General features: G+C 41.0%; 2 protein-coding genes across 7 annotated transcripts in view; one reads left to right on the top strand and one right to left on the bottom strand.

Moving 5' to 3' along the window:
• The window catches only part of FAM13A (family with sequence similarity 13 member A), a 381052-nt gene extending 372766 nt beyond the window's left edge, over positions 1-8286 (top strand). The window contains exons 24-25 of one of the 2 annotated variants that reach the window (XM_028491591.2): positions 3260-3397; positions 8201-8274. In XM_028491591.2, the coding sequence (XP_028347392.1) occupies positions 3260-3362 (103 nt within the window). In that variant the 3' untranslated portion in view covers positions 3363-3397; positions 8201-8274. Of the gene's footprint in view, positions 1-3259; positions 3398-8200 lie in introns of both variants that reach the window. The other variant, XM_028491594.2, reaches the window with a different exon arrangement.
• HERC3 (HECT and RLD domain containing E3 ubiquitin protein ligase 3) overlaps positions 7829-27546 on the bottom strand; it is a 140068-nt gene continuing 120350 nt past the window's right edge. For 4 of the 5 annotated variants that reach the window (XM_055085798.1, XM_055085801.1, XM_055085800.1 and 1 more), the window contains 3 exons: positions 11422-11605; positions 11090-11192; positions 7829-9149 (listed from right to left, as the gene is read on the bottom strand). In XM_055085798.1, the coding sequence (XP_054941773.1) occupies positions 8941-9149; positions 11090-11192; positions 11422-11605 (496 nt within the window). In that variant the 3' untranslated portion in view covers positions 7829-8940. The remainder of the gene's footprint in view (positions 9150-11089; positions 11193-11421; positions 11606-27546) is intronic. The other variant, XR_008617745.1, reaches the window with a different exon arrangement.

The raw sequence follows: 27546 nt of genomic DNA, 5'->3' as shown, positions 1-27546 counted from the left end.
TTTGCATTTCTCTGATAATTAGTGATGAGCATCTTTTCATGTGCCTCTGTATGTCTTCTTTGGAGAGATGTCGGTTTAGATCTTCTGCCCATTTTATGACTGATTATTTTTTTGATACTGAGCTTCAGGAGCTGCTTGTATATTTTGGAGATTAATCCCTTGTCAGTTGCTTTGTTTCCAAATATTTTCTCCCCTTCTGAGGTTTTTTTTTTCTTTTTATGGTTTCCTTTGCTGTGCAAAAGCTTTTAAGTTTAATTAGATCCTATTTGTTTGATTTTATTTTCATTGCTCTAGGAGGTGGATCAAAAAAGATCTTGTGCGATTTATGTCAAAGAGTGTTCTGTGTTTTCCTCTAAGAGTTTTAGTGTCCTGTTTCTAGGTATTTATCTGTTTCTTCTAGGTTATCTAATTTGTAGGTGTGTGATTGTAATAGTCTCTTATGATCCTTTGTATTTCTGTGGTATCCATTGCAATGTCTCCTCTTTCATTTATAATGTTATCTGTTTGAGTCTTCTCTTTTTTTCCTTTTTTAAATAAATTTTATTTATTTTTGGCTGAGTTGGGTCTTCGTTGCTGCACGCGGGCTTTCTCTAGGTGCGGTGAGTGGGGGCTACTCTTCATTGCAGTGCACGGGCTTCACATTGCAGTGGCTCCTCCTGTTGCGAAGCACAGGATCTAGGCACGCAGGCTCATTAGTTGTGGCTCGTGGGCTTAGTTGCTCCATGGCATGTGGGATCTTCCTAGACCAGGGATTGAACCCGCGTTCCCTGCATTGGCAGGTGGATTCTCAACCACTGCACCACTAGGGAAGCCCTTCTCTCTTTTTTTTTTCTTAATCTAGCTAAAAGTTTGTCAATTTTATCTTTCAAAAACCAGCTCTTAATTTCATTGATCTTTTCTATAATTTTTTGTTCTCTATTTCATTTATTTATATTATTCCCTTCCTTCTGCTAACTTTGGGCTTAGTTTCTTCTTTTTCTACTTCCTTAAGGGGTAAAATTAGGTTGTTTGAGATCTTTTTCTCTTAATGTAGACATTTATTTCTATAAACTTCTCTTAAAACTGCTCTTGATGCATCCCACAGGTTTTGGTATGAAGTGTTTTAATTTTTGTTTGATTCAAGGTGTTTTTTATTTTCCTTTTGATTTCCTCTGTGACCCACTGTTTGATCAGGAGTGTGTTGATTTCCACATGTATGTGAAATTTTCAGCTTTCTTCTTCTTATTGATTTCTAGTTTCATACCACTGTGGTTGGAAAAGATACTTGGTATGATTTCAATCTTAAATTTGCTAAGACTTGTTTTGTGACCTATTGTGGAGACTGTTCCATGTGCATTTGAGAAGAATGTGTGTTTTGTTTCTGTTGGATGGAATGTTCTGTATATATCTGTTTAACTAATTTGGTCTAAAGTATGGTTCAAGTCCAATGTTTCTTTATTGATTTTCTGTCTGGATGATCTATCCTTTGTTAAAAGTGGGATACTGAAGTCCTTAACTATTATTGTATTGTCATCTATTTCTCCTTTCACATCTGTTAGTATTTTAATATATTTAGCTCCAATGTTAGGTGACTATATATTTACAACTGTTATATCCTCTTGATAAACTGACCTCTTTGTCATTATATGATCTTCTTTGTCTCTTGTTACCATTTTTGGCTTAAGATCTTCTTTGTCTCTTGTTACCATTTTTGGCTTAAAGTCTAGTTTGTCGGATATAAGTATAGCTATCCCTGCTCTCTTGTGGTTTTCGCTTGCATAAGTATCTTTTCCCACACCTTCATTTTGAGCTTGTGTGTGTCCTTAAAGCTGAAGTGAGTCTCTTGTAGGCAGCATATAGTTGAGTTTTGTTTTTTTTATCCATCCAGCCACTCTTTGTCTTTTGAGAATTCAATACATTTATATTGAAAAATTATTGATAGGTAAAGACCTACTAATGCCATCCTTTTGTTTTCTGGCTTTTTCGCAGTCCCTTTGTTACTTTCTTCCTCTCTTTCTGCCTACCTTTGTGAGATGATTTTCCATAGTAATTATGCTTTAGTTTCCTCTTTATCTTTTGTGAATCTGCTGTAGGCTTTTGCTTTGTTATTACCATGAGGCTTACATAAAATAACTTATAATAGTCTATTTTAGGCTGATAATTTAATGTTGATTGCATACAAAACCTCTACCCTTTTACTTTCCCTCTTTTATGTTTCTGATGTCACAATTTATATTTTATATTATGTGTTAATTAACAAATTATTGTAGCTATAGCTTTTTTAAATACTTTTGTCCTTTAACCTTTATACTGGAGTTAAGTAATTAACACACTACCATATTACAGTATTAGAGTATTCTGAATCTGACTACATACTTATCTTAACCAGTATGTTGTATATTTTTATGTTTTCATGTTACTAACCGGTATCCTTTCATTTCAGCTTGAAGAATTCCTTTCAGCATTTTTTTTATAAGTAAGGTCTAGTGGTGGTGAACTCCCTCAATTTTTGTTTGTTAGGGAGAGTCTTTATCTCACCTTCATTTCTGAAGGACAACTTTGCTGGGTAAGGTATTCTTGGTTGGCAGGTTTTTTTCTTTCAGTACTTGAATATATTATCCCATTCTCTCCTGGCCTGCAAGGTCTCTACTGGGAAATCTGATTTCCTTATGGGGGTTCCCTTGTACAAGATTTTTTCTTCTCTTGCTGCTCTAAAATTCCCTGGTTTTGATTTTAGACCATTTTTTTATGTATCTTGGAGGAGATCATTTTAGATTGAAAATAAGCCTATTAGTTTCATGAACTTGGAAGTCCAAATTTCTCCCAGGTCTGAGAGAGAAATTCTCAGCCATTATTTCTTTAAATAAGCTTTCTACCTCTTTCTCCACCTCTTCTCCTTCTGTAATTCCAGTGATATGTACAGTGTTTTTTTAATGGTGTCCCCCTAAGTCTTATAGGTGTTCTTCAGTCCTTTTCATTCTTTTTTTCTTTTTGCTTCTCTGATTGGCTCCTTTCAATTGATCTGTCTCATTGATTCTTTCTTCTTCTTGTTCAGGTCTGATGTTGAAGGTCTCTCTTGAATTCTTCAATTCAATTATTGTGTTCTTCAGCTCCAAAATTTTTTTTCAGATCTTCTCTTTGATGTACATCTTATTTGTTCTTGTACTATTTTCCAGATATCATTAAAGTGTTTTTCTGTTCTCTTGTAGCTCTCTGAGCATCCTTAGACAATTATTTTAAATCCTTTATCAGGCAATCTCCTGGATCTCCATTTCTTTAGGGCCAGTTCCTGGAAGTTTACTGTATTCCTTTGGTGGAGACATATTTCCCTGATTCTTCATGATCCCTATAGCCTTTCACAGGTGTCTGTGCATTTGAAGTAGCCGTCACCTCTTCCAGACATTATGGACCGACTTTGGTAAGTGAAGACTTTCACACGTTGGTGGAGCACACTACATGCTGTGACCCCAGGTCTAGTGGTGCAGGGTACCAAGTGTGGGGTTGAGTGGCAGCAGTGGGTGGGAGGGGAGGGGCATGATCTCTCTGGCTCAGGTTGCTGGGGTCACAGCATCAGCAAGTGAATGGTCCTTGATGAATGCTGCAGGGGGTCCGCAAGGGCTGCAGTGGTGCTTGGGGTCCTCAGCGGCAGCCCCCGGTCCAAGGACCAGGACAGGCAGTGTGGTGGCCGGGGCCGGTGGTGTGTGCACGCTCCGCTGCGGGAACCAGCTACGGATGCCTATGCAGTGGCAGGGGCCAGTTGCAGACACACACCTAGCGGCGGGTGCCGGGGCAGGCGGCAAGGGCCAGGGCCACCTGTGGGCACGCTGGCAGCTGCAAGGGTCCCTGGCTGGCTGCATGCTCTCCCGTGGCCGCACAGTCTCCCCCTGGGTGCGCACCCCGCAGTGGAGGCCAGCGTCAGGTGTCAGGCTGGCAGTGTGCAAAAGCGCACACATGGCGATGGGGCATGTGGGCTGGTGTCTTGTACTCACACAGAGGCCTGGACTGGCTGCTCGTGTGGCACCTGAGCTCTGGCGGGGGCCAGAGTGGGGCGGGCTGGGAAGGACTGAGGTGGCTGATGTCAGGGAACGCAAATACCTGTGGGGTCCATGGGGGTTGTGCTGTCTCTTGGTCTCTTCAGTGGTGACAGCTGCTGGATTTGTCTGTGGAGCAGGTGTCTCGGAACCACAGCTGCTCCCGCTCTGTGCCTGCTTCTGGGAGCCCCTGCTTTTTCTTCCTTGTCCCTTGTCCCCCATTTCTATGTGTCTCAGCTTTGCCGATCTCTGAGTGAGTGGGGCGAAACTGAAGGGGGACCTTCATAAGGTGCCCCGAAAGGCAGGGGGAGCTGGTCACTCGCCCCCCTCCCCCTTTCCCAGTGAAGGGTCCTCTTTCTAGCTGGGCGCTCCCTCTTGGTGCTGAGCACTGCTGGCTTTGGGGATGGGATGACGCAGGCAGAACGAAGCTGCCTTCCCCTTCTTGTAGGTTATTCTCAGGTTTTATGTTCAACTGCATTACTGAAGTTTCTTAAGTGGGTTCCAGAGTGCCCCCAGAGCTGGTTTTGTTCATGGATAGACGGCTAAATGTTGATCTTTGTGGAAGAAGGGAGGCTGGGTATCCTGCACTGCCACTCAGGCAGCGTCACCTCCAGTCCTACAACTCAGGAACAGCCAGATGGGAGAGATACACAGAGCAAGGTATGTGGGAAGAGGGGCATGGAGCTCCAGCAGCCGCTCCAGGAACACCACACCCCTAGCACACCTCCACATGTTCACCAGCTTGCAATCTACCACTTGACCATCACTTCCAAACTATGGTCTGGGAGAAGTTAACAGGTACTAGGCTGACAACTAAATGCCCACAGACGCTAGCTCCAATGAGAGCCACAGCAGATGACATAGAAACCACACATCCGATCAGTATTTTAGTCTCATGATCGTAGAATTGCCTCACTGCACTGCACAGTGGCAGGAAAACAAAGCTTATTGCACTATGGCCACTTGCAGACGGGCGGTCAGGGAAGTCACCCGCCACATCACAATGTGGCTCTGTATCTGGGCTCTCGGCAAACCTCATCTCTAGCTGTCCATCCCTGGTCAAAGGTGCTGCCCACTCTAGCAGCTGGGCGTAATATAGAGGGATGGTCAAGTTCACGTCCTGCCACTGTGACAGCGAACAAGTTATTTCCTCTACACATTCATTTCTTCACGTGAAGAATCGGGATAAGAATGAAAATTATAGTTACTGAGAGCTTGTTATGTGCTAGGCACTGTTCTGTGTGCTTTCCATTAATTAATCCATTTAATTCTCATTACAACTCCATGAGGAAGGCATTATTTTTATTCCCATTTTAAATAGGAAGAAAATGAGCTACAGAGAGGTTAAGAAACCTGCCCAAGGCCACACAGCTAGTAAATGGTCAAGCCAGGAGGGCAGTGGTAGCAATTAAACTGAATAGCGCATAGATAGATAATGCTTGGTGCAGGGTCTGGCCTACAATCAATACCTGGTAGTTATCACAGTCAAAACCTTGATGCCTATTTCTGTGGGTTAATCTTAGACAAAGCTTGATTTTCTTACCCCTGTGGCAGAAAGGCCCAGAAATTTCTCTCTAGTTCAACGTCAGCTATGACCGAGTTCCTCCTGACACTTCAGTAAGTAAGTAAGTTATCAACTCTGTTACTGTGATTCCTGCAAGTCTGGTCTCAAAGAGTTGGAGCAAGTCTTTTTCTGTAAAGGGCCAGATGTTAACATGTTTGCTAGGCTTTATAGGCCAGATAATTGCTGTCACATATCTTTTCCCAACCCTTTTAAAAATGTAAAACCCATTTTAGCTCACAGGCTGTAGCTGCCAACCCTGGCTCTCCGGGATTATTAACAGAGAACCTTTCTAGTCATCAGAAAGCTTTCACACGGAGCGGGAGCTATCACAATTGGCTAAATTGCCTGGTTACACTTTCATTAAATCCCACCCACCAAAAGTTGCCTTATTTTAATGAGATTATTTCTTCATTAAATAGGTACATTTCTGAAAACAGTGAAGAAACTTCCAAATGTTTGTCTGCAGGTGAGGGAAGTTAAGTAGGTAGGTGGGTAGGTAAATCTAGAAATACCTACCTAAAGAGTCTTCTAAAGCAATAGTGATAAAGGAAAAAAGAGGAGAATATGCCAGAAAAATAGTTTTTAGAAAAGCAGCACAGAATTTCATTCATGCAACAAACATTTAGAAGAATTTATTGAGCACCTCTATGTACAGTAATGTTAGAGCTCAGTGACCTTAGAAATTATCTGGTCCAATCTCCTTGTTTCGTGGATGAGGATTCTGAAGACCCCCCACCCCCTCAAATTTAAAATAACTTGGCTATTTTCATTCAAAATTAAAGGTAACAGGCTTTTTTGTCCTGCAAACTGAGCCCTTATGTATGCTCCTGAGCGTGTGTTGAATGGAACTTGTTAATGGAAAGCCACTGCCCTCTTTAAACCATCTATTAAGTCTGGTAAAAACAGTACATGGTAATCCTTTTTAAAACTTATGGAAAAATTTGTTTGCTGTGTATAAGTGGGCTAATTAGCATCAGCCATTAGATTAATAAGTCTTAGATTCACTTTTAATTTCTCCTCTTCCCTTAAGGCTCCACGCCTCCCATCTCTCTCTCCTGCACAGCTCTTCTCGTTCCACGGCTGCCACCCCGCTGCTCTCAGCTGCTGTCCTTCCCGCTCCATTCCTCCACATGTACCCTCATCCGCATTTTCTCAAAACCAGGCTCAACTCATATCACTGCCTCCTTCCCCCACCCCAAGGCTCTGAACATTTTGAAGGTCCAAGGCTTAGCCTGGTTCCTCAGCCCCAAGCGTACTGTCTTTCTCCCCAGTCTTTCTTATTTACCATTATTCTGTTTCCTCTGATGCTCCCTTCGAATTGTTCCTGGCCCTTCCTTAAATATGCCCCCATGTTCAAGCCCTTGCTAAGGCCTTCCCCTCCGTGAGAAATGCCTTTTCACCCATCAGAAGCTTCAGAAAGCCCATCCATCCTTAATGCCATATGCTCCCCCCTACCCTGTTCTCCTCTTCATCTTCCCAGCAGCTGGGTCTACTCTCTTGTGGCAGGAAAGCAAATGTGACCTTCTATTAGATTACTCGGGTAGACGACTTAATTCTTCTACCGAAAGCAAGCTACCCATTCTGCAAGTACAAGAAGAAATAGTTCCAGTTACGTTAAAACAGCAAATTTATTGCATAATATTGAGCTATATGCACACACGTAGAAAATAAACATTTCATATAACTGTATATCTTTTTAAATCTTGTATTATAAAGACTGAAAAACTACCAATTTAGCAATTGGACTAAGTTTTAAAAACAAAAAGCAAAAAATCTACAATCCTTCACTGAGATTTGATGCTGTCTCACGGTTCATAAATACTTCATTTTATATACATAAGTCTTTTCTCTAGTGACTAGGAATTTAAAACTAGGCTGACATGGACTCTTTGCTCATGTAGAATTTTCTTATCCCATGAAGAAGGTTGAGTGTGTCATGACCTCTGAAATACATATATTTGCTTCAAACACAATCCCTCCTGAAATCCCACTGTAAACACACATTTCAAATGCAATAAACAAAAGTTCCATAATAAAGAATGTCCTTAAGTCTTAGCAGTTAGGGAAGAGGAAAAAAAAAAAACTGAGTAGAAATTTTGCGATTTAAATAGAAAACTAAAATAGACTGCATGCATCCACTAGGAGGAGAGGAGAGGAAGGGACATTAAGTCAGGTAACAAAGAATGGGATGGAGTGAAGAGAAAAGCAGGAGGGTGGGGAGGAGAGAGGACGTGGGAGAGACAGAAGGTGATAGGGAAAAGGATAAGACATTTATTCTACTTTTCTGGGAGAAAATACTCCTTAGAAAATTAATGCAACCTGCTCCAAAAGCAAAATGATGCAAGAGGGTGAGGGCCTGTTACCTCATCTTGTTGTCAAAAGGGCTTGGCGGGGCCACCAGACAGAATTCTGCTCAGCTGCAAAGCTAAGCAGCTCTGCACCCCTTTGAGGAGGGCCGGGAATAGGCAGAGCCACAGGGAGATGGCCAGTCCCTCAAGAACTGTTTTTTTAGGCAAGGCAGGTTTATGAAAGCCTCCCATAATTTCGCAAGAGTTCCGCCAAAGTCATGGACCCAGATTCAGCTTGTTGGGCTTGGGAATTTCTGAAGTAATCCTTTCCTTCTTAGTCCTTAGGGTTGGACGGCAACAAGCCAGGAGCATTTCCAAGGCTGCAGAGAAAGAAGATGTTTTGCATGTGCAGGTGAGAAAGGACAGGTCAGTCAAATCATTCTTGCAGAGGAATGAGAAGTTAGGAAGACAAGGAAGCATCATGAGGAAAGATCAGGGCTGAGAGAGACATTTGGGGAATGCGAGTTTAAAAATCCACTACCTCGGGCCGCCCCAGGGGCGCAGCGGTTGGGGGTCCGCCCGCCGATGCGGGGGACGCAGGTTCGCGCCCCGGTCCGGGAGGATCCCATGTGCCGCGGAGCGGCTGGGCCCGTGAGCCAGGGCCACTGCGCCTGCGCGTCCGGAGCCTGTGCTCCGCGACGGGAGAGGCCACAGCAGTGAGAGGCCCACGTACCGCCAAAAAAAAAAAAAAAAAAAAAAAAAAAAAAAGAAATCCCCTGCCCTTTTATCCAGCAGAGTACAACATAGTCACAAGTGAAGGAACAATGGGGAACTGGGTTTAGAAACAAAATCGCTTCCCAGACAAGGGCCAGTTTTCACCCCATCCCTAACCCCTGGTTTTTCAAAAAGGTCACTGCTTACCACCCCAGAAATGCATCAATCGGGTTCAGGATTCAAAAGTTCCAACCCACTTATACAATTTAAAAAAAAAACCAGAACTCACTCCCCATGATTTTCTGTATGGGCCTCAGTGTGGACGTGGAGGAAGGAAGGGGAATCTGGGGCAAGCTGGGGAGCCTCAGGCCAAACTGAACCCCTCGTAGTTGTCAAGGGCCTGGGTCAGCCGTGCACACAGGACCTCTTTGCTGCTGTACTTGGGGAGGTCAAGAAGGTTGTAGCAAGTGTGGGCCACGGGCAAGTACTCCTCCCCACTGGCCGTGGACTGGATGACAATCTGCAGGCTGGCCATGCCGTAGATGGGGATGCGATCGCTGCCTGTCAGGAACACTGCGGAGAAAGAGAACGGGAAACACCAGCTAGGTAAATGGGGAGCGGCTCTCTGTAGCCCAGGGAGGCACGGAAGGGAAGGGGTGCCACCCTGTGGCTCACGTGAGAAGTACAACCACTTTTTTGTGCCAGTATGTGTTGTATTAATATTAATAAATGCTCACTGATAAAGCAAGAGGTTGCCTTTCAAACCCTGTGTTTTGGTTTTATATGGACAAAAAGTCTATACTTTTCATTGGCTAATTTCAGACCCTAATTATACACTGACACAAAGCATCCATCCAATGGAAAGATGCTCAAAAATGCCCCCAAATAAAAAATGGCCTCAGTGAAATGTATGGCCTAATAAAATCAAAGAGGAAGGGAATTGCTGACCTAGGCAAAGAGCTGACCTCAGAAACCAGGAAGAAGACTACAGGGTCTCCTCTCCCCTCAAGTGTCTGTGCCTATTATACCCCCTTGGCTGGTGAATTTCCATTCGGGATCTGTTTGCTTGACTTTTCCCTGTCTCTCCATTTTTCTTAAACCAGAAGATCTGACACTGACATTATATGAGACATTTCCCTCTTGTGACACACTCATGACTTGGAGGGAAAAAAAAGACCAACCCAGCTGTCTTTTCCTGTTTTCCAGCACTAGATAACCTTCTTTGTTGAACTGCTGGAAAGTTAACTATCGATACAATGCAATCATTAGTTAAGGAGCACTTTCAAATAACCTGTCACCACCCGAGGCTACGATACATAAACATTCTTGCCAAATCTGTAAAGTTAATAAAAATGTATGAAAGTCTAATGGTCTCTGAACGGAAAAACATCTTCTTTAAGGAAATCCCCAGACCAAGGGCAAGCACCTCATGACTCTCACAGTTCCACAAGATCCACTGGCAGATCTTATCCTGTCATTTTGACTCATATGCCGCTATTTCTCAAGGGCCCATGCAACTGGGCAGAGGGGAAGCAGGGCTCTTTTTAGGAATCCTTTTGTAAGATCTCCGCTTCCTCTCATCCTTACTCCACGGGAGCAGTAGTATCGGGGGGTAAATCTTGCATTAATACTAATATATGCTCATTCTTAAAAAGCAAAAGAGACTGCCTTTCAAACTCTGTTTTTTTCATTTTATATTGATAAAAATGTTATGCTATTCGATGGCTAATTTATGACTCTGATTATACAATGACACAAAGATTTCTACTATTTTTAAAAGGGCAATTTGTTCATGTAAATTAGACTTCATTTTCCTTTCCAAATGTACTACCATTCTCAAACGTCATCCAGCCAGTCACAAAGGACCATTTATTGTATGATTCCATCTATATGAAATATCCAGAACAGGCGAACCCAGAGAGACAGAGTTGGTAAGGGGTGGGAGAGGCTGGGAGGAAGTGGGGAAAGACTGCTAATGGGTATAGTGTTTCTTCTTGGGGTGATGAACGTGTTCTAAAATTAACTGATAGTTTCACAACTCTGAATAGACTAAAAACCACGGAACTGTATACTTTGAATGGCTGAATTGTAACAGTATGTGTGTGTGAATTGAATCTCAATACAGCTATTATAAATCACATCTCCCCAGTTACATCTGCAGTAGACACTAATATTTTCAAAAGGCTAGAAAGATAAGGGAGGTTAATCCAAACAATTCGATTTCATCAATGTAATACTTAACGGCATCACCTTCATATAAAATAACTAGTATTTTTAGAGCAATTAAAAATCAGTGGAATGCTTTTCTTCCTTTCATGCAACCCACCCCGTTACACAACAAATAAGGATTAACAACCTGTTGGGCCTCAGATATCACTAAGACAAAAAATGTGAATATATTTCCTTCCTTACCCTTTACCATTTAAAAGAGTTGAACTTCACCATGGAGTATACCGTCCTATACCATGTGCAAAACTGAAATGTGGATAAATCCCATACTTGATATTACTTACAGAGAAACTTCTTCTTCTTTTCCAATGGGAACTCATGAAATGTTTCCCAAAATAGTTTCACAGTGGGGTGTGCAGCTGAGTAATCGCCCTTGTAGACGGCAGTCTGCCCAAAAAAGACAAAAGGAGAGACATTACCTTCCAGAAGAGTGTTACAAGTGGACAGATATCTGTATACCATTTGCACTGGAGAGTAAGAAATAACCACGGAGACGCAGGAGGCCTCCAAATCCTACTTGACCACAGAATACTTGAGAAAGAGACCAGGCTCTGGGTACGGTGCCCGGGCCGGTGCTGCTTCCTCAGAGGTAAAAGACTGCACCTTGTAGGCTTACCTCCTCCAGTTCCTCCCAGTTGTAGCTGCTGTTCCCCACCATCATGGCCCTCAGTTCTGAAGGCTGGAAGAGCTCAAGCACTTTGCCACCACACACCTTTAGGAAGCCGCTGGAGAAAGCTGCGTACCATTCATGAACTGAGATGTGGAAAACGTAATTCACGTACGCATCCACGAATTCCCGCCTGCCGGGAGACCAAAGAAACAGAAGACGTTTAGTCCAAAGTCTTGTCGAATTTATCAAGTTCCCCTTCCAACTGAGGCGGAGAGAGAAGAACAATCTCATCACACGCTCTCACCAGGAGGCGTCCTACAGCATCTCGTAGGTTACCACCCAGCCCTAGGATTCCTCCGAGGGGGTCTCAGGTGATCTGGGGGCGGGGGAGGGGGCCAGGGGGGTGGAACCATACTACTGACTATTTTACCTGAGGTGTTCCAGTTTTCATCTTGTTTATGGTCCTACATAATTTAGTTAAGAAAAACATAAGACTTTTTCTGCTTAAAAGAAAAGGTCTAAGATAATGGTTCTAGACTACTTCCTTTCCCTTCAAAAATGAATAAAGCTAAACCCACCTGACATTTGTACCCTCCCCTACTTTAAAAGGTAATTTCCTAACACCTTACTATAAATCCCTTAATCACCTCTGGAAAGAACTGTCTTAATACAATGGCTCCATCTCACTAAGGATCAGTCAAATGCTAATTACGACAATAGCTTCTGCAAGGCCGACTCAAAGCAAGCTGGCTTCCTGGGCTGCTTATTGTAGATAAGGAGTTGGATTTCTGGGCAGGTTTCTGCAGGTTACAGGTCAGAGTGCTGGTTTGTTTTGTTTTTGTTTTGGCGGTTTGTGATTTTTTTTTTTTTTTTTTACCCATTTAAAAAAAAATTGTAGTTAATTTTGAATGTTGTGTTAGTTTCAGGTGTACAGCAAAGTGATTCAATTATATATATATATACGATATATATATGATATATATAAATATTCTTTTTCAGATTCTTTTCCATTATAGGTTATTACAAGATATATCACTATAGTTCCCTGTGCTGTACAGTAGGTCCTTGTTGTTTATCTGTTATATAAATAGTAGTGTGTATCTGTTAATCCCAAACTCCTAATTTATCTCTCCCCCCACCATCCCCCTTGGTGACCATCAGTTTGTTTTCTATGCCTGTGAGTCTGTTTCTGTTTTATAGGTTCATGTATATCATTTTTTTGGTTAGATTCCACATACAAGTGATATCATATGATATCTGTCTTTCTCTGTCAGAATGCCCTTTTTATATATGGTCTGGCCATCGTCTGTATGTATATTCCATCTCTGACTAGTGGGAATGTAATCTGTGCACTGAGGCATAAACATCTGGGAGAAAAAGTTGCCAATACCTGGAAAAGTTGAAAAAGTAAATACCCTTTAACCCAGCTACTCTACTACCAGCTAGTGCCCCAGACAGACTCCTCACATGAGTGTACAAGAAGACAAGTACAGGGGTGTTCGTTGCAGCATTCTCTTGTAATACAGAAAATTGGGAGAAACAAAACTAAATATCCATTAATATGAGAATGGACAAAGAAAAAGACAGTAAAGTCATATGATGGAAACCATAAAGCATAGCACTTTATGGAATTTTTGTCCAAAGGAATAGAATCTCAAGAACAATGCTGAGTAAAAACAAGTTTTTGAATGTTAAGTACAATATAATAGCACTTATGTAAGTTGTTTCTTTTTTTTTTTTTTTTTTTTGTAAGTTGTTTCTTTAACACTTAAAACATTATTATCTATAAGAGACAGTGGCTCCGCCACTTATGGCTTGTGACCCTCGGGCAAGTTATTTAATCTCTCTGTGCCTCACCCTTTTCATCTGTAAAATGGGGAGAATAAGAGTACATAACTCATGGGACTATTATTAAAATTAAATGAGTTAATACATGTCAAGTTCTTAGAACTGAGGCCGCCTTGTAAATGTTAGTGATTATTACATTGTTTATGGCTATGAGATTTTGTGTATGAGTATGAAATTATGTATAGGACATATATATAAAATGTGTGTATTTAATAAAAGTATTATGTAAAAAGATCTTTGTCTTAATACACATATTATAAAAATATAAAAACATGAAAGAATATGCATAAAATTCATAAGCGTTTTCTCTGTGTAGGAAAGGAGGATGAGAGGAGAGGAATAGGATTAAGGGGACGTACAGAAAGAATTTCAGGGGCTTCAGTAATTCTTTTTTTAAAAAACCTGAAGCAAATACTATCTGTTTAAACTTTGATCACAGATACACAGAAGTTTGTCATATTAGTTTAGTGCTTTTGTGTGTTTACATTTTTTTTCTAAAAATTCAGACACTTTGAAGACAGATACTTTCCACGTATCCTCTGTAATATACTACACTTCACAAAACTACAATGTGAACATTTTGGGTTTCCTCCAGGCAGATCTGGTCACCAATAATTAACCAATCTACACCGATAACTAACTGTAGTATGAGCCCTGACAGTCTGGGTTTTTTTTTTTCCTGTTTTTGTAATGCAAGCGCTCTGGCTGTGCAAGCATCCGCTTCGAAGAAGATAGCTAATGGAGAAGAATAAACACGTTGCCAGCCACACAGCCAGGCCGCCTCTCCCTGCTGAAGTTCCTTTCAAAGATCTTGGTCGATTTTGATAACTGACCATTCGGGCCACTTGTTTTTGTTTCTCTTCCCACGCATTAAATTCCTGCTCTTATGTTTTAAATTTACAAAGAGTGAGCCCGTGAAACCCTCGGGCCCCACTGTCAAACCCCCAAAAAAGCAGAACCCCAGACCACCACTCCCACTCTCTTGCTTTCTCTCCACCACCCTTGACCCAACCACCTTACTGTGTGGCCCCGGTGTGCCATGTAATTTCCAGGTCTTGTAAGTAATATACCTTTATTTTTTTTTCCAAAGTGTCCTGATGGTTATTTCTGAAGGGCACCTTGCAATCACATCAGAACCACAAGGACTGGTCCAGGCACAACACTGGTTATTGATAGGCTGAGACCAGCATAAAACAATAAGCAGCAGGCCATGTAATATGGTGGATAGTGGGGTAGACGGGGGTTCAAGTCCAGGGTCTGCCATGCCCTGTATCTAAGCCTCTCTTTTCTCATCTTTAAAATGGGGTAAATGTTCAGTTTTAAAAATAAAAGCCACCAATGTAAAAAGATTATTGTACATCCTAACTATAGATGCTGAAAGTTCGCACAGTGCAGACAATACACTGCTTTCCTGAAACCCATTAGACAAAGCCTGCAAAACAAAGCATGTTGCCTGCTATCCAGTTCTGTAAGTATCAAGTCATAAGCCACCGCAGTCACTGACCTACGGCACACGCTGAAGGGAATTCAGCATGAAAAACAGGATGAAACATTCTGTGTTTTTTGGTACCTAGACAGTTAAGATGCATATTAGGAAGAATTTCAATGACACCAGATTCTTGCATCCTCCCACACATAAATAAGCACTAAAATCATTAACTTGAGATATCTGAGGGTTTTTTTGTGATTAGCAGTAATCTTTCACCAAGATGTATGTTTGACTGTATGCATTTCCCAGCCAAAACAATTCACGTATATTGGCTCTTTCCCTACCTCTTCGGAGCAGTTCCTCCGAGCTATCTGAGAGGCTACAGTCCTCAGTAAGGCCCCCTGAAGAAACCCCAGAATCACACCTCTCATGTTGTGCATTTTTATTTCAGTCAGGAGTTCTGGCAACCATGAAGGGACCCAGAGCAGGCTTTTCTCCTTCACGTGAACTCTCCAAGGATCTGGACCTTGGTACCAGCAAGGGCCCTTGCGCCTCCCTGGAGAGTCCAGACGAATTTGGCTGAGTCTCTCCTGGTCTCGGATCTCCTGTCTTGGTTGACAATCCTGAGTTTTATTCAGTAGTGGGTAAGACTTTTCCTTTGTAAGATTCTGAGAAAGTGCCCAGTTGAGAGAGAACGGGAAGATTTTGTCCATTTGAAAGACACTGGGAAGGCTCAGACTGGGTGATTAGGTAGGAGGCTGACCTGATGTGTTTCCTCAAATCATCTACCCAGGATCTGTCAGAATAAAAGTGAAGATACCACAGGAGAGCTTTCAGCTCCAAAGATAAGAGACACAGCTCCTCCTGGCCGGTTACAGCTTTCTCGGGCAGCTGAGGCATTTATGGGAGTGGTGGAGGAAGTCCTCACACAGTGCAGCAGGTCCCTAGGGAAAGCCACTCCTTAAAAACTCATGCAGCCAGGGGTGCACGTATAAGAATGGGCCATTCAGTGCTCAGGGCCCCCAGAGCATTTTTAGGCTGCCAGTAAGAGAAACCCAGACACATAAGAGAGCTAAAACGACTTCAGGGTGACGCCTAGAAGAATTAAGCTCACAAACCGCACATCGGCCCACCAGTTTTCAGTAGTGATTTTATGCTGACAAACCAATTTTAAAATGAGAAATAGAGTCTCTCAAACGGAAGAAAAATGGGTGTCAGAGAACCCCTGACCAATACCCCAGACAGGTTTACATATCATACAGAACTTATACTTGCAAGTACTTACTTACTTAAGAATTAAGGAAATCCTCCCTGAAATGGCCAAGATGGGGCTCTTTTGTTGGCATTCCCAAACTGGTTTTTGCATAAGCAGTTAGAGAAAGGCAGCTTGATAAAACATCTTTCAAAATTCTGACCCTCGGGGCACGAAGTCCTTCTAGGAGGAGCTTGCATTTCTCTCCCTGCATCTTTGAGATGTAAATGTTCTACCAGAGCTCTCAAGAACTCTTATCTTACTCTTATCTAGACCATCTTTAAATTCCTGGGACTGAGGGAAAAAGAGGCCTTTTAAACCCAAGCGAGTAAACTTAACTTATTCCAACTGTTATTTATAAACTAGTAAGTTTTATATTGTAATACCCGACTCATGACTAAGTTTTAAAATGAAACTATGAGATCTCTGATTATATCTGTCTATATGTCTGTGTGTATGTTACAGATATATGTCTTTACTTCTGAATAGTATTGCCAAAATTAATTTGTAAATGAGCTCTACTTAATTGGCTTAAAGGAAATTAAGCACTTATATACAGTCTCAGAAATATAAAAGAAACTAACCCAAATGAATTTCAGGTTCACATGATCTGGGAAATATTCAGTATTAAATTAATATTTGGTATTAAACTTAGTTTAAGTGATACAGACTCTTTAGAGTCATCGACATTCAGTATAATACTTTTATTGTACCTCGGTTTATTAAAAGTCAACTAAGATCTTATTTCTATTACAAAATTTGTCAGCAAGAAAAATAACTTGGTATGATGAAATTTTTATAAGTAAATTAAATGTAAATGAGATAAGAGTTTTCAGGTGAACCCTTTAGGGATAATTATGTTTTATGGTATGTCTACTTAAAAACAGTTTCTCCAGGGCTTCCCTGGTGGCGCAGTGGTTGCGCGTCCGCCTGCCGATGCAGGGGAACCGGGTTCGCGCCCCGGTCTGGGAGGATCCCACATGCCGCGGAGCGGCTGGGCCCGTGAGCCATGGCCGCTGAGCCTGCGCGTCCGGGGCCTGTGCTCTGCAGTGGGAGAGGCCACAGCAGAGGGAGGCCCGCATACCACAAAAAAACAAAAAAAAAACAAAAAAAACAGTTTCTCCAAATATTTGGTTACTTGAAACTTTAGAGTTTTGCTAAATTAGGTTAAATGATGGAAGTTTAATAATATCTAGATCATTCCAAAATAAAATAGTATACTGAAACATTAATTACTAAATATAGACTTCCTTTTACAGAGAAAAGAAGATATTCAGGACTATTAATAAATATGTTTGGTGCCACATAGAGACATTTTCTATAAGAAAGCACATGTTTTTTAGAAATTATCAACAGTATTCATAAATTTGTCAATCTACAGGATGCTAACATAAAGGAAAAGTTTAAAAGTTTAAACTTCTTAGTTTTCACTAGAAATTAAGGTTTTTAAGAGTTGAGAATTCTAGTTAATATGTGTGATTAAAACTACTAAAATTAATAAGGGAAACATCTTTGTATGCAAGGAAAAAACAAGGTATAAGGAATGAAAATGCATTTTGTTAAGGGAAAAGAAAGTAATTTTGTCCTCAAGAGAGGTTAAAAAGAGGGAAAGAGAAAAAGGAGTATGGATTTTCCTTAAAAAAACTAAAAATAGAGTTACCACATGATCCAGCAACCCCACTCCTGGGCATATATCTGGAGAAAACCATAATTCAAAAAGGTACATGCATCCCAATGTTCACTGCAGCACTATTTACAATAGCCAGGACATGGAAGCAACCTAAATGTCCAATGACAGAGGAATGGATAAAGAAGATAGGGTACATATATGCAATAGAATATTACTCTGCCATAAAAAAGAACAAAATAATGCCATTTGCAGCCACATGGATGGACCTAGAGATTGTCATACTGAGTGAAGTAAGTCAGACACAGAAAGAAAACTATCATATGATATCGCTTATAAGTGGAATCTAAAAAAATGGTACAAATGAACTTATTTACAAACCAGAAATTAAGTCACAGATGTAGAAAACAAACTTACGGTTACCAGGGGTGGAAGGGGGAAGGGATAAATTGGGAGATTGGGATTGACATAACATACTACTGTATATATCGATACAATAGATAACTAATAAGGACCTACTGTATAGCACAGGGAACTCTACTCAATACTCTGTAATGAACTGTATGGGAAAAGAATCTAAGAGTGGATATATGTATAACTGATTCACTTTTCTGTACAGCAGAAACTAACACAACATTGTAAATCAACTATACTCCAATAAAAATTTTTAAAAGAGAGAAAAAGGAAAAGCATGGGGAAAAAAACCTAAAGGTAAAAAACTAAGTTATATCAATAGAATGATGTGGAAAAGAAATGCTGAGAAGAGAGTTTTGTGCATAGTCTGGACTGGCTAAGATTAGAATAAACTTAATTGAGTAAATGAATTATAATGTTAACAGTAAGATGGTGAAAAACTAGAATTTGGTTCTCTGTTAAGGAGACAAAGTTTTCTTGGAATATTTATATGATTTTGATAACCAATTGTGAAGTTTTTTTTGGTTTTTTGTTTTTTTTTTTTACTTTTTAAGTACTCTGTTGTAACTTTCTATATTTGCCTTTGAAATCTTTGTCACTTTGGTTAAGTGAATAAGTATTGTTTCACAGTGACCTATAATCCTATTTGACCAAGTGTTTTAAAAACTCTTGATAACTTTGACAAACTTCCTCAAATCAAATTCTAAATGAAGTTCTTTTGACCTCTAGCTATCTTTGGGATGCTTCAGAGGGCCCCTGAAACATCCCAAAGAGAAATATTAAACTAATTAGGCTTATTTGATATGTTAAATTACATGGCTAGCATTATCAAATAAGTAGTGCTAAACCTTCTTAGGTTATACTTTATGGGTAAATGTTATTAATATAAATGTTCTAAAAATTATATGAAATTTCTAAAATTTACATGTGTCCTGGTATAATGTTGTCATAATTCTAGTTATTTTAATATTGTATTAAATATATTTAATATGGTGGACTTTATAATTTCATTATTTTAATATTTTAATCTTGTATTTAACATCTAAAATTTAATATTGTAATAGTGTATGAAAATAACCAAATTTCTTTGACAAATGCATTGTAATCAGGTCTTTAACTGTGCCTTTTTAAGTCTTTTGTCATTTACATACAGTTATTGTTTTACTCTGATGCTTTTACAAAAATGCTTCATCTCCAAGAAGATTCACAGAGAGGACTTTTTGACAAGCACAGGTTTCTGGTAACTTTCAGATCATACTGCTTAACTGGGTAAGAAATTCAAGACTTCTAATGGAAAACCTGATGGCTTCATAAAACTGTTAACAGAAGATAAAGAATTAATAACGTGGGACTGAACGAACTGATGAGGATGATTATAATTTTTATGACTCTGAAAAATTTGATTCTTTTTAATGTTTTATTTTTCCAGATTTGAGAAAACTTTTGCTCTTTCCTCTTAAGCTAACTATAATTTATAGCAACTTGGTAAATTATACCTTTGTAAGCGGAACTGAAACATTTATCTTTTCTCTCTGATTCCTCCAGAATTTGGAAACTCTTAGTATTCTTATTCTCATGGCAATATTATTATTTGCATAAATTCAATAAGAATCTGTTCTCCTTATAACAGGAGATAACTGGAAACATTGGCCACATTAATGACTTTGGATGGAATGTCATATTTGAGACTATGCAAAAATCAGATACAACCAGACAGCTTTAAAGAACTGACTTTATGGAACCATAAAGCCTCTTGGAAAAACAACGTAGTACTTTGCTTACAGGATTCCTGGAAGCCTTATCAGGTGAATAAGGGAGGCCACTTCCTGGCAGGTGCATGGATCTCAAGGTATTCTGTGGACCTTGAGAGGAACCCACCCAAATCTCTAGGTACTGCAGGCAGAATCTGATGCCAAGTCCTTGGCATGGCTTTTCTGGCCTTGAGAGACCTTTGAAAAGTTCAGTCTGAGATTCCTTATGAAAAGTTCCAGCAAAACCAATTTCAGAGAGCCTATGTGACCTTAATTTGGCTATGTGTGGCAGAAATAAGGGTGATTTTAGAAGGAAAAAAATTGTTTCAGTAGATATTAATTTCTAGTGTTGTTATAACCGTCTTTGTGATTTGTATTTACCGCCTGAGACTCAACTTCCTAGATGGCTCCTTGTTACTATATTGCATTATTGTAAGATTGAATGGAACTATTACAAAGGACATTCTAAATTTGTTTCTGAAGCTTATCACAGTAATCTATCTTTGAATAAAGACAGATGCCCTTGACCTGCAACCAAGAGATAATATACTAGAAAGACATCATTTAAAGGACTCTCTCCAACCTAGATGAAAGGACTCTTATCAGGTACGCATAACTAGCTCATGCACGGTGAAACTAAAGGGAACTGATCTTGGATTCCTATTTCCCTCTGAAGAAGGGGTCCTGCACCAGACTAGTCTGTAGAGAGGATTGCTCGCCTCAAATCACCTTAAAACAATGCTCAGAGGAGAAACTACACCCACAGGACAAGAAGACAATATCAGAAGTAGACAGCTATACTAATACGCCAGACCAGACCCATGTGATCATTTATAGTGTTTTCTTGATTTCTTGGACTTTTGCACATGAATCAAACGTTTTGTATCATGGCACAATCCAATACAAATTTCAAAAATCAATCTGATATTTGGGTTTGTGGTCACTTATCTACATCCAGTACTTCAGGTTTACCTCGGTGGATTTCTTATCTCCAAGGCTGTAACCGGATGGCCCTTAGAAAACTTATTTTAGAAGAAAGAAGTTGTAGGGCCACTATTGATATTACTACATGGGAACCCCTCACTTGGCCAATCAATCATACTTTTTCCGGCCCTGCCCATAGACATGAATTCTCTTTTAAAGTTACTCAAGCTCAATCAGAGCAATGAGCTAAATTTCAGTCAAAGAACATAACTTCCCAATTATTAGAAGGGACCCTCCCTCAGTTACAGGATGGATTTATATGGCTAACACTGGGCTATGGTCATTTAAGTTTAAGGGCCCCCCTATGTTGGGAACAGTTAAATCATATTAAAGATAATCAGCCAAATAACACTAGAAAATCAGGCTGAATGCCTTACGAAAAACGCCAACAAATCGTCTCCCTTAAAGATAGCAACTGGTATGCAAGAGACTGGGTCAGGTGACCAGGAATACTGGGTTGCACCAAATGGAATTCAATAGCTTTGTGGCACCAATTTCTGTCCCTGGCTTCTGCCAGAATGGATAGGCAGATGTATCCTAGGATACATCTCGAGCCCTTGGGCTCAAGGCCGTAAGTGTTCCAATTTAGATATGACTCCAGCAAATTTACAATGTATACAAGGCTGACAGAGGACGAGATCTGTATTTCATTGGTATGACCATTTAACAGCTACTTCTGTGCCTTCAGTAGGACTGGAAGATGTAATCACCCACATCAAAGCCTTGACAAAATTCACCCAATAGGCCTTAAACGATAGTAATCAGGCTATGAGCCTACCGAATTCTGAGATCTCTATGATGAGAAAAAGCAGTATTACAAAACACACGGCCCTTGATATCGTCACAATATCTCAAAGAGGCAGGCACCTATGCCATAATTCAAACTGAACGCTGCATTTTCATACCAGATGAATTCTCTAAAGTTACACATTTAATGACTCACATGAAGAATCTGACTTCTGCCTTAAGTGATCCACTTCCTTGTCTTGGTGATCTTTTAAGGAGCTGGTGTGGTTCTGGAAGCTCACGCTCAAATCTCGACTTATGATCTTATTAATGTTACTAGCTATATTACTCACATCCTGTATAAGACTGTTGTTTCTTGCATTACCCAATGTGTAACAAGGTCTTGGGCAAACCTAATGATGGCTCAACATCTTGAGGCAATTCATCACATATATAGTCCTATACAAATTTAACTGTCAGGTGCAAATCTAGATATGGGAAAAGGAACAAGGGAAAATATTTCCTGTATCTTAATAGACTGGTAAGACAAATGATCCAGAGAATTTTTAAGTTATTAACAGGGCCTAATCCAGAAATAGCACATTGAGTGGCCTATCAATGACATCCTCGCCTGACCTAGGAATGAGCCTTCTTAGTGCTTTGGGACAAATTGGTCACGAAATGCCTCCCAAAACTTGGTTAAACTTATGATCAAAAGGGAGGGAGTTGTAAAACAAAGCATGTCGCCCGCCATCCAGTTCTACAAGGATCAAGTCATCTGCTACTGCAGTCACTGACCTATAGTAAACACCGAAAGGGATTCAGGACAAAAAACAAAATGAAGCATTCTGTGTTTTGAATATATGGGCCCCTAGATAGTTAAGATACATATCTAAGGAAGAATTTCAATGACCCCAGATTCTTGCACCTTCCCATACGTAGATGAGCAATTTTTTGTGTAATTAGCAGAAATCTTTTACCAAGATGTACGCTTGACTACATGTATCTCCCAGCCAAAAAGTTCATATATCCTGGCTCCTCCCCTACTTCTTTTGAGCAATTTCTCAGAGTTATCTGAGAAACTGTCTCCAGGGCTAGTGTCCTCAGTAAGGTCACTGCATAAAACTGAAACTCACAGCTCTCATGTAGTGCATTTTTTAATTCTGTCAACAGTCAATAACATTTTTCTCGTACAATTGCCTAAGAAAAGCACCATCAGCGTGAATTCTTTTATTACAGCCTGTGATGGTTAATTTTATGTGTCAGTCTGGCTAGGCTATGGTGCCCAGCTGTTTGGTCAAAGCTCACTCAAGATGTTGCTGGGAAGGAATTTTTTAGATGCGATTAACTTTTAAATCAGTAGACACTGAGTAAAGCAGATTAGTCTTCCTAATGTGGGTGGCCTCATCCAGTCAGCTGAAAGCTTTGAACGACTAAGGTCCTCCAAAGAAGGAATTTGGCCTCCAGACTGCCTTCTGACTCAAGACGGCAACATCAACTCCTGCCAGAATTTTCAGCCTGCCATCCTGCTCTGAAGACTTCTAACTGGCCAGCCCCACCGCTGCACACACAGGTCCCTTAAAATCAGGCTCCCTCGTGTGTGTGTGTGTGTGTGTGTGTGTGTGTGTGTGTGTGTGTGTGTGTGTGTGTGTGTGTGTGTGTGTGTGTGCGCGCGCACGTGTGTGTTATTGGTTCTGTTTGTCTAGAGAACCCTAAGATGCATTTAGATACTAGGAAGGGGGGTACTACAGTAGCAAATACCTAAAAATGTAAAAGTGACTTTGGAATTGGGTAATAAGTAAAGGCTGGAAGGGTCCTGAGGCAGTGACAGAAAAAGCCTAAATTGCCTTGAAGAGACTGCTGATAGAAATATGGACATTAAAGGAGATTCCAGTGAGGGCTCAGAAAGAAAAGAGGACAGCTACAGAAAAAGCTTCTACTATCTTAGAAAATACATATATTAAATCATAAACAGAATAATGCTAGGAATATGGATATTAAAGAACTCTGGTGAAGTCCCAGATGGAGATGAAGAACATTTTAGAAATTTGAAAATGGCGATCTTGTTATAAAGTGTTGGCCAAGTTTTGTTCTAGTGTTTTATAGAAAGTAGGACTTCTAAGTGATAAACTTGGTTATTTAGTAGAGGAGATTTCTGAGCCAAGTATTGAAGGTGTGGTCTGGTTTCTTCTTATAGTAAGATGCAAGAGGAAAGAGATAAATTAAAGAGAGAATTGTTAAGCAAAAAAGAACTAGAGAGGAGACCTTCAAGATGGTGGAAGAGTAAGACGTGGAGATCACCTTACTCCCCACAGATACATCAGAAATACATCTACACGTGGAACAACTCCTACAGAACACCTACTGAACGCTGGCAGAAGACCTCAGACCTCCCAAAAGGCAAGAAACTCCCCACGTACCTGGGTAGGGCAAAAGAAAAAAGAAAAAACAGGGACAAAGAATAGGGACGGGACCTGCACTTCGGGGAGGGAGCTGTGAAGGAGGAAAGGTTTCCACACACTAGAAGCCCCTCTGCGGGCGGACACTGCGGGTGGCAGAGGGGGAAGCTTCGGAGCCGCGGAGGAGAATGCAGTAACAGGGTGCGGAGGGCAAAGCGGAGAGATTCCTGCACAGAGGATCGGTGCCGCCCCGCACAGAGGATCGGTGCCGCCCAGCACTCACCAGCCCGAGAGGCTCGGCTGCTCACCCGCCGGGACGGGCGGGGCTGGGAGCTGAGCCTCGGGCTTCGGTCGGATCCCAGGGAGAGGACTGGGGATGGTGGCGTGAACACAGCCTGAAGGGGCTAGTGCGCCACGGCTGGCCGGGAGTCCGGGAAAGTCTGGAGCTGCCGAAGAGGTAAGAGACTCTTTCTTGCCTCTTTGTTTCCAGGTGCGAGAGGAGAGGGGATTCAGAGCGCCACTTAAAGGAGCTCCAGAGACGGGCGCGAGATGCGGCCATCAGCGCGGACCCCAGAGACGGGCATGAGACGCTAAGGCCGCTGCTGCCGCCACCAAGAGGCCTGTGTGCGAGCACAGGTCACTGTCCACACCTCCCCTCCCGGGAGCCTGTGCAGCCCGCCACCACCAGGGTCCCGGGATCCAGGGACAACTTCCCCGGGAGAATGCACGGCGCCCTCAGGCTGCTGCAACGTCACGCCGCCTCTGCTGCCGCAGGCTCGCCCCGCATCCGTGCCCCTCCCTCCCCCCGGCCTGTGCCAGAGCCCCCGAATCAGCTGCTCCTTTAACCCCGTCCTGTCTGAGCGAAGAGCAGACGCCCTCCGGCGACCTACACGCAGAGGCGGGTCCAAATCCAAAGCTGAACCCAAGGAGGGCGACCTACACGCAGAGGCGGGTCCAAATCCAAAGCTGAACCCAAGGAGCTGTGCGAAGAAAGAAGAGAAAGGGAAATCTCTCCCAGCAGCCTCAGAAGCAGCGGATTAAAGCTCCACCATCAACCTGGTGTACCTGCATCTGTGGAAAACCTGAATAGACTACAAATCATCCCAAAACTGAGGAGGTGGACTTTGAGAGCAACTGTAGACTTGGGGTTTGCTTTCTGCATCTAATATGTTTCTGGTTTTAAGTTTATCTTAGTTTAGAATATAGAGTTTATCATCATTGGTAGATTTGTTTATTGATTTGGCTGCTCTCTTCCTTTTTTTTTTTAAATATATAGACACATATATCTTTTTGTTTCTCTTCTTGTATGTGTATGCTCCTTTGTGTGATTTTGTCTGTATAGCTTACCTTTTACCATTTGTCCTAGGGTTCTCTCTGTCCATTTTCTTTTTGTTTTTTTAGTATAATTTTTAGCACTTGTTATGATAGGTGGATTTCTTTTTTGGTTTGGTTGCTCTCTTTTTTTAAAATTACTTTTTATTTTATTTATTTTTAATAATTTAAACAATTGTTTTATTTTAATACCTTTATTTTATTTTTTTCTTTCTTTTTTTTCTCCCTTTTCTTCTGAGCAGTGTGCCTGACAGGGTCTTGGTGCTCCGGCCGGGTGTCAGGCCTGTGCCTCTGAGGTGGGAGAGCCGAGTTCAGGACACTGGTCCACCAGAGACCTCCCAGCCCCACATAATATCAAACAGCAAAAGCTCTCCCAGAGATCTCCATCTCAATGCTCAGACCCAGCTCCACTCAAAGCGAAGCAAGCTACAGTGCTGCACACCCTATGCCAAACAACTAGCAACACAGGAACACAACCCCACCCGTGAGCAGAGAGGCTGCCTAAAGTCATAAGGTCACAGACACCCAAAAACACACCACCGGACACAGACCTGCCCACCAGAAAGGCAAGATCCAGCCTCATCCACCAGAACACAGACACTAGTCCCCTCCACTAGGAAGCCTACACAACCCAATGAACCAACCTTAGCCACTGGGGGCAGACACCAAAAACAACGGGAACTACGAGCCTGCAGCCTGTGAAAAGGAGATCCCAAACACAGTAAGATAAGCAAAATGAGACGACAGAGAAGCACACAGCAGATGAAGGAGCAAGGTAAAAACCCACCAGACCAAACAAATGAAGAGGAAACAGGCAGTCTACCTGAAAAAGAATTCAGAGTAATGATAGTAAAGATGATCCAAAATCTTGGAAACAGAATGTAGAATATACAAGAAACGTTTAACAAGGACCTACAAGAACTAAAGAGCAAACAAACAATGATGAACAACACAATAAATGAAATTTAAAATTCTCTAGAAGGAATCAATAGCAGAATAACTGATGCAGAAGAACGGATAAGTGACTTGGAAGATAAAATAGTGGAAATAACTACCGCAGAGCAGAATAAAGAAAAAAGAATGAAAAGAATTGAGGCCAGTCTCATAGACCACTGGTTCAATATTAAACGTACCAACATTTGAATTATAGGGGTCCGAGAAGAAGAGAAAAAGAAAGGGACTGAGAAAATATTTGAAGAGATTATAGTTGAAAACTTCCCTAATATGGGAAAGGAAATAGTCAATCAAGTCCAGGAAGCACAAGAGTCCTATACAGGATAAATCCAAGGAGAAACACACCAAGACACATATTAATCAAACTATCAAAAATTAAATACAGAGAAAAAATATTAAAAGCAGCAAGGGAAAAACAACAAATAACATGCAAGGGAATCCCCATAAGGTTAACAGCTGATCTTGCAGCAGAAACTCTGCAAGCCAGAATGGTGTGGCAGGACCTACTTAAAGTGATGAAAGGGAAAAAAACCTACAACCAAGATTACTCTACCCAGCAAAGATCTCATTCAGATTCAGTGGAGACATTAATGTTTTTTCCTATTACCATTTTCTTAATTGTTTTGGGTTTTTTTTTTTAACATCTATATAATGATCAAGGGATCGATCCATGAAGAAGATATAACAATTGTAAATATTTATGCACCCAACATAGGAGCACCTCAATACATAAGGCAAATACTAACAGCCATAAAAGGGGAAATCGACAGTAACACAATCATAGTAGGGGACTTTAACACCCCACTTTCACCAATGGACAGATCATCCAAAATGAAAATAAATAAGGAGACACAAGCTTTAAATGACACATTAAACAAGATGGACTTAATTGATATTTACAGGACACTCCATCCAAAAACAACAGAATACAATTTCTTCTCAAGTACTCATGGAACATTCTCCAGGATAGATCATACCTTCGGTCACATATCAAGCCTTGGTAAACTTAACAAAACTGAAATAGTATCAAGTATCTTTTCCGACCACAATGCTATAAGACTAGATATCAATTACAGGAAAAAATCTGTAAAAAATACAAACACATGGGGGCTAAACAATACACTCCTTAAAATCAAGAGATCACTGAAGAAATCAAAGAGGAAATCAAAAAATACCTAGAAACAAATGACAATGAAAACACAACCAACCAAAACCTATGGGATGCAGCAAAAGCAGTTCTAAGAGGAAGTTTATAGCAATACAATCCTTCCTCAAGAAACATCTCAAATAAACAACCTAACCTGACACCTAAAGCAATTAGAGAAAGAGAAACAAAAAAAAGCTAAAGTTAGCAGAAGGAAAGAAATCATAAAGATCAGATCAGAAATACATGAAAAAGAAATGAAGGAAACAAT

This window comes from Physeter macrocephalus, chromosome 7 (assembly GCF_002837175.3).
Source record: "Physeter macrocephalus isolate SW-GA chromosome 7, ASM283717v5, whole genome shotgun sequence".
Lineage (NCBI taxonomy): Eukaryota > Metazoa > Chordata > Mammalia > Artiodactyla > Physeteridae > Physeter > Physeter macrocephalus.
This window is presented reverse-complemented; position numbering and strand designations above follow the sequence as displayed.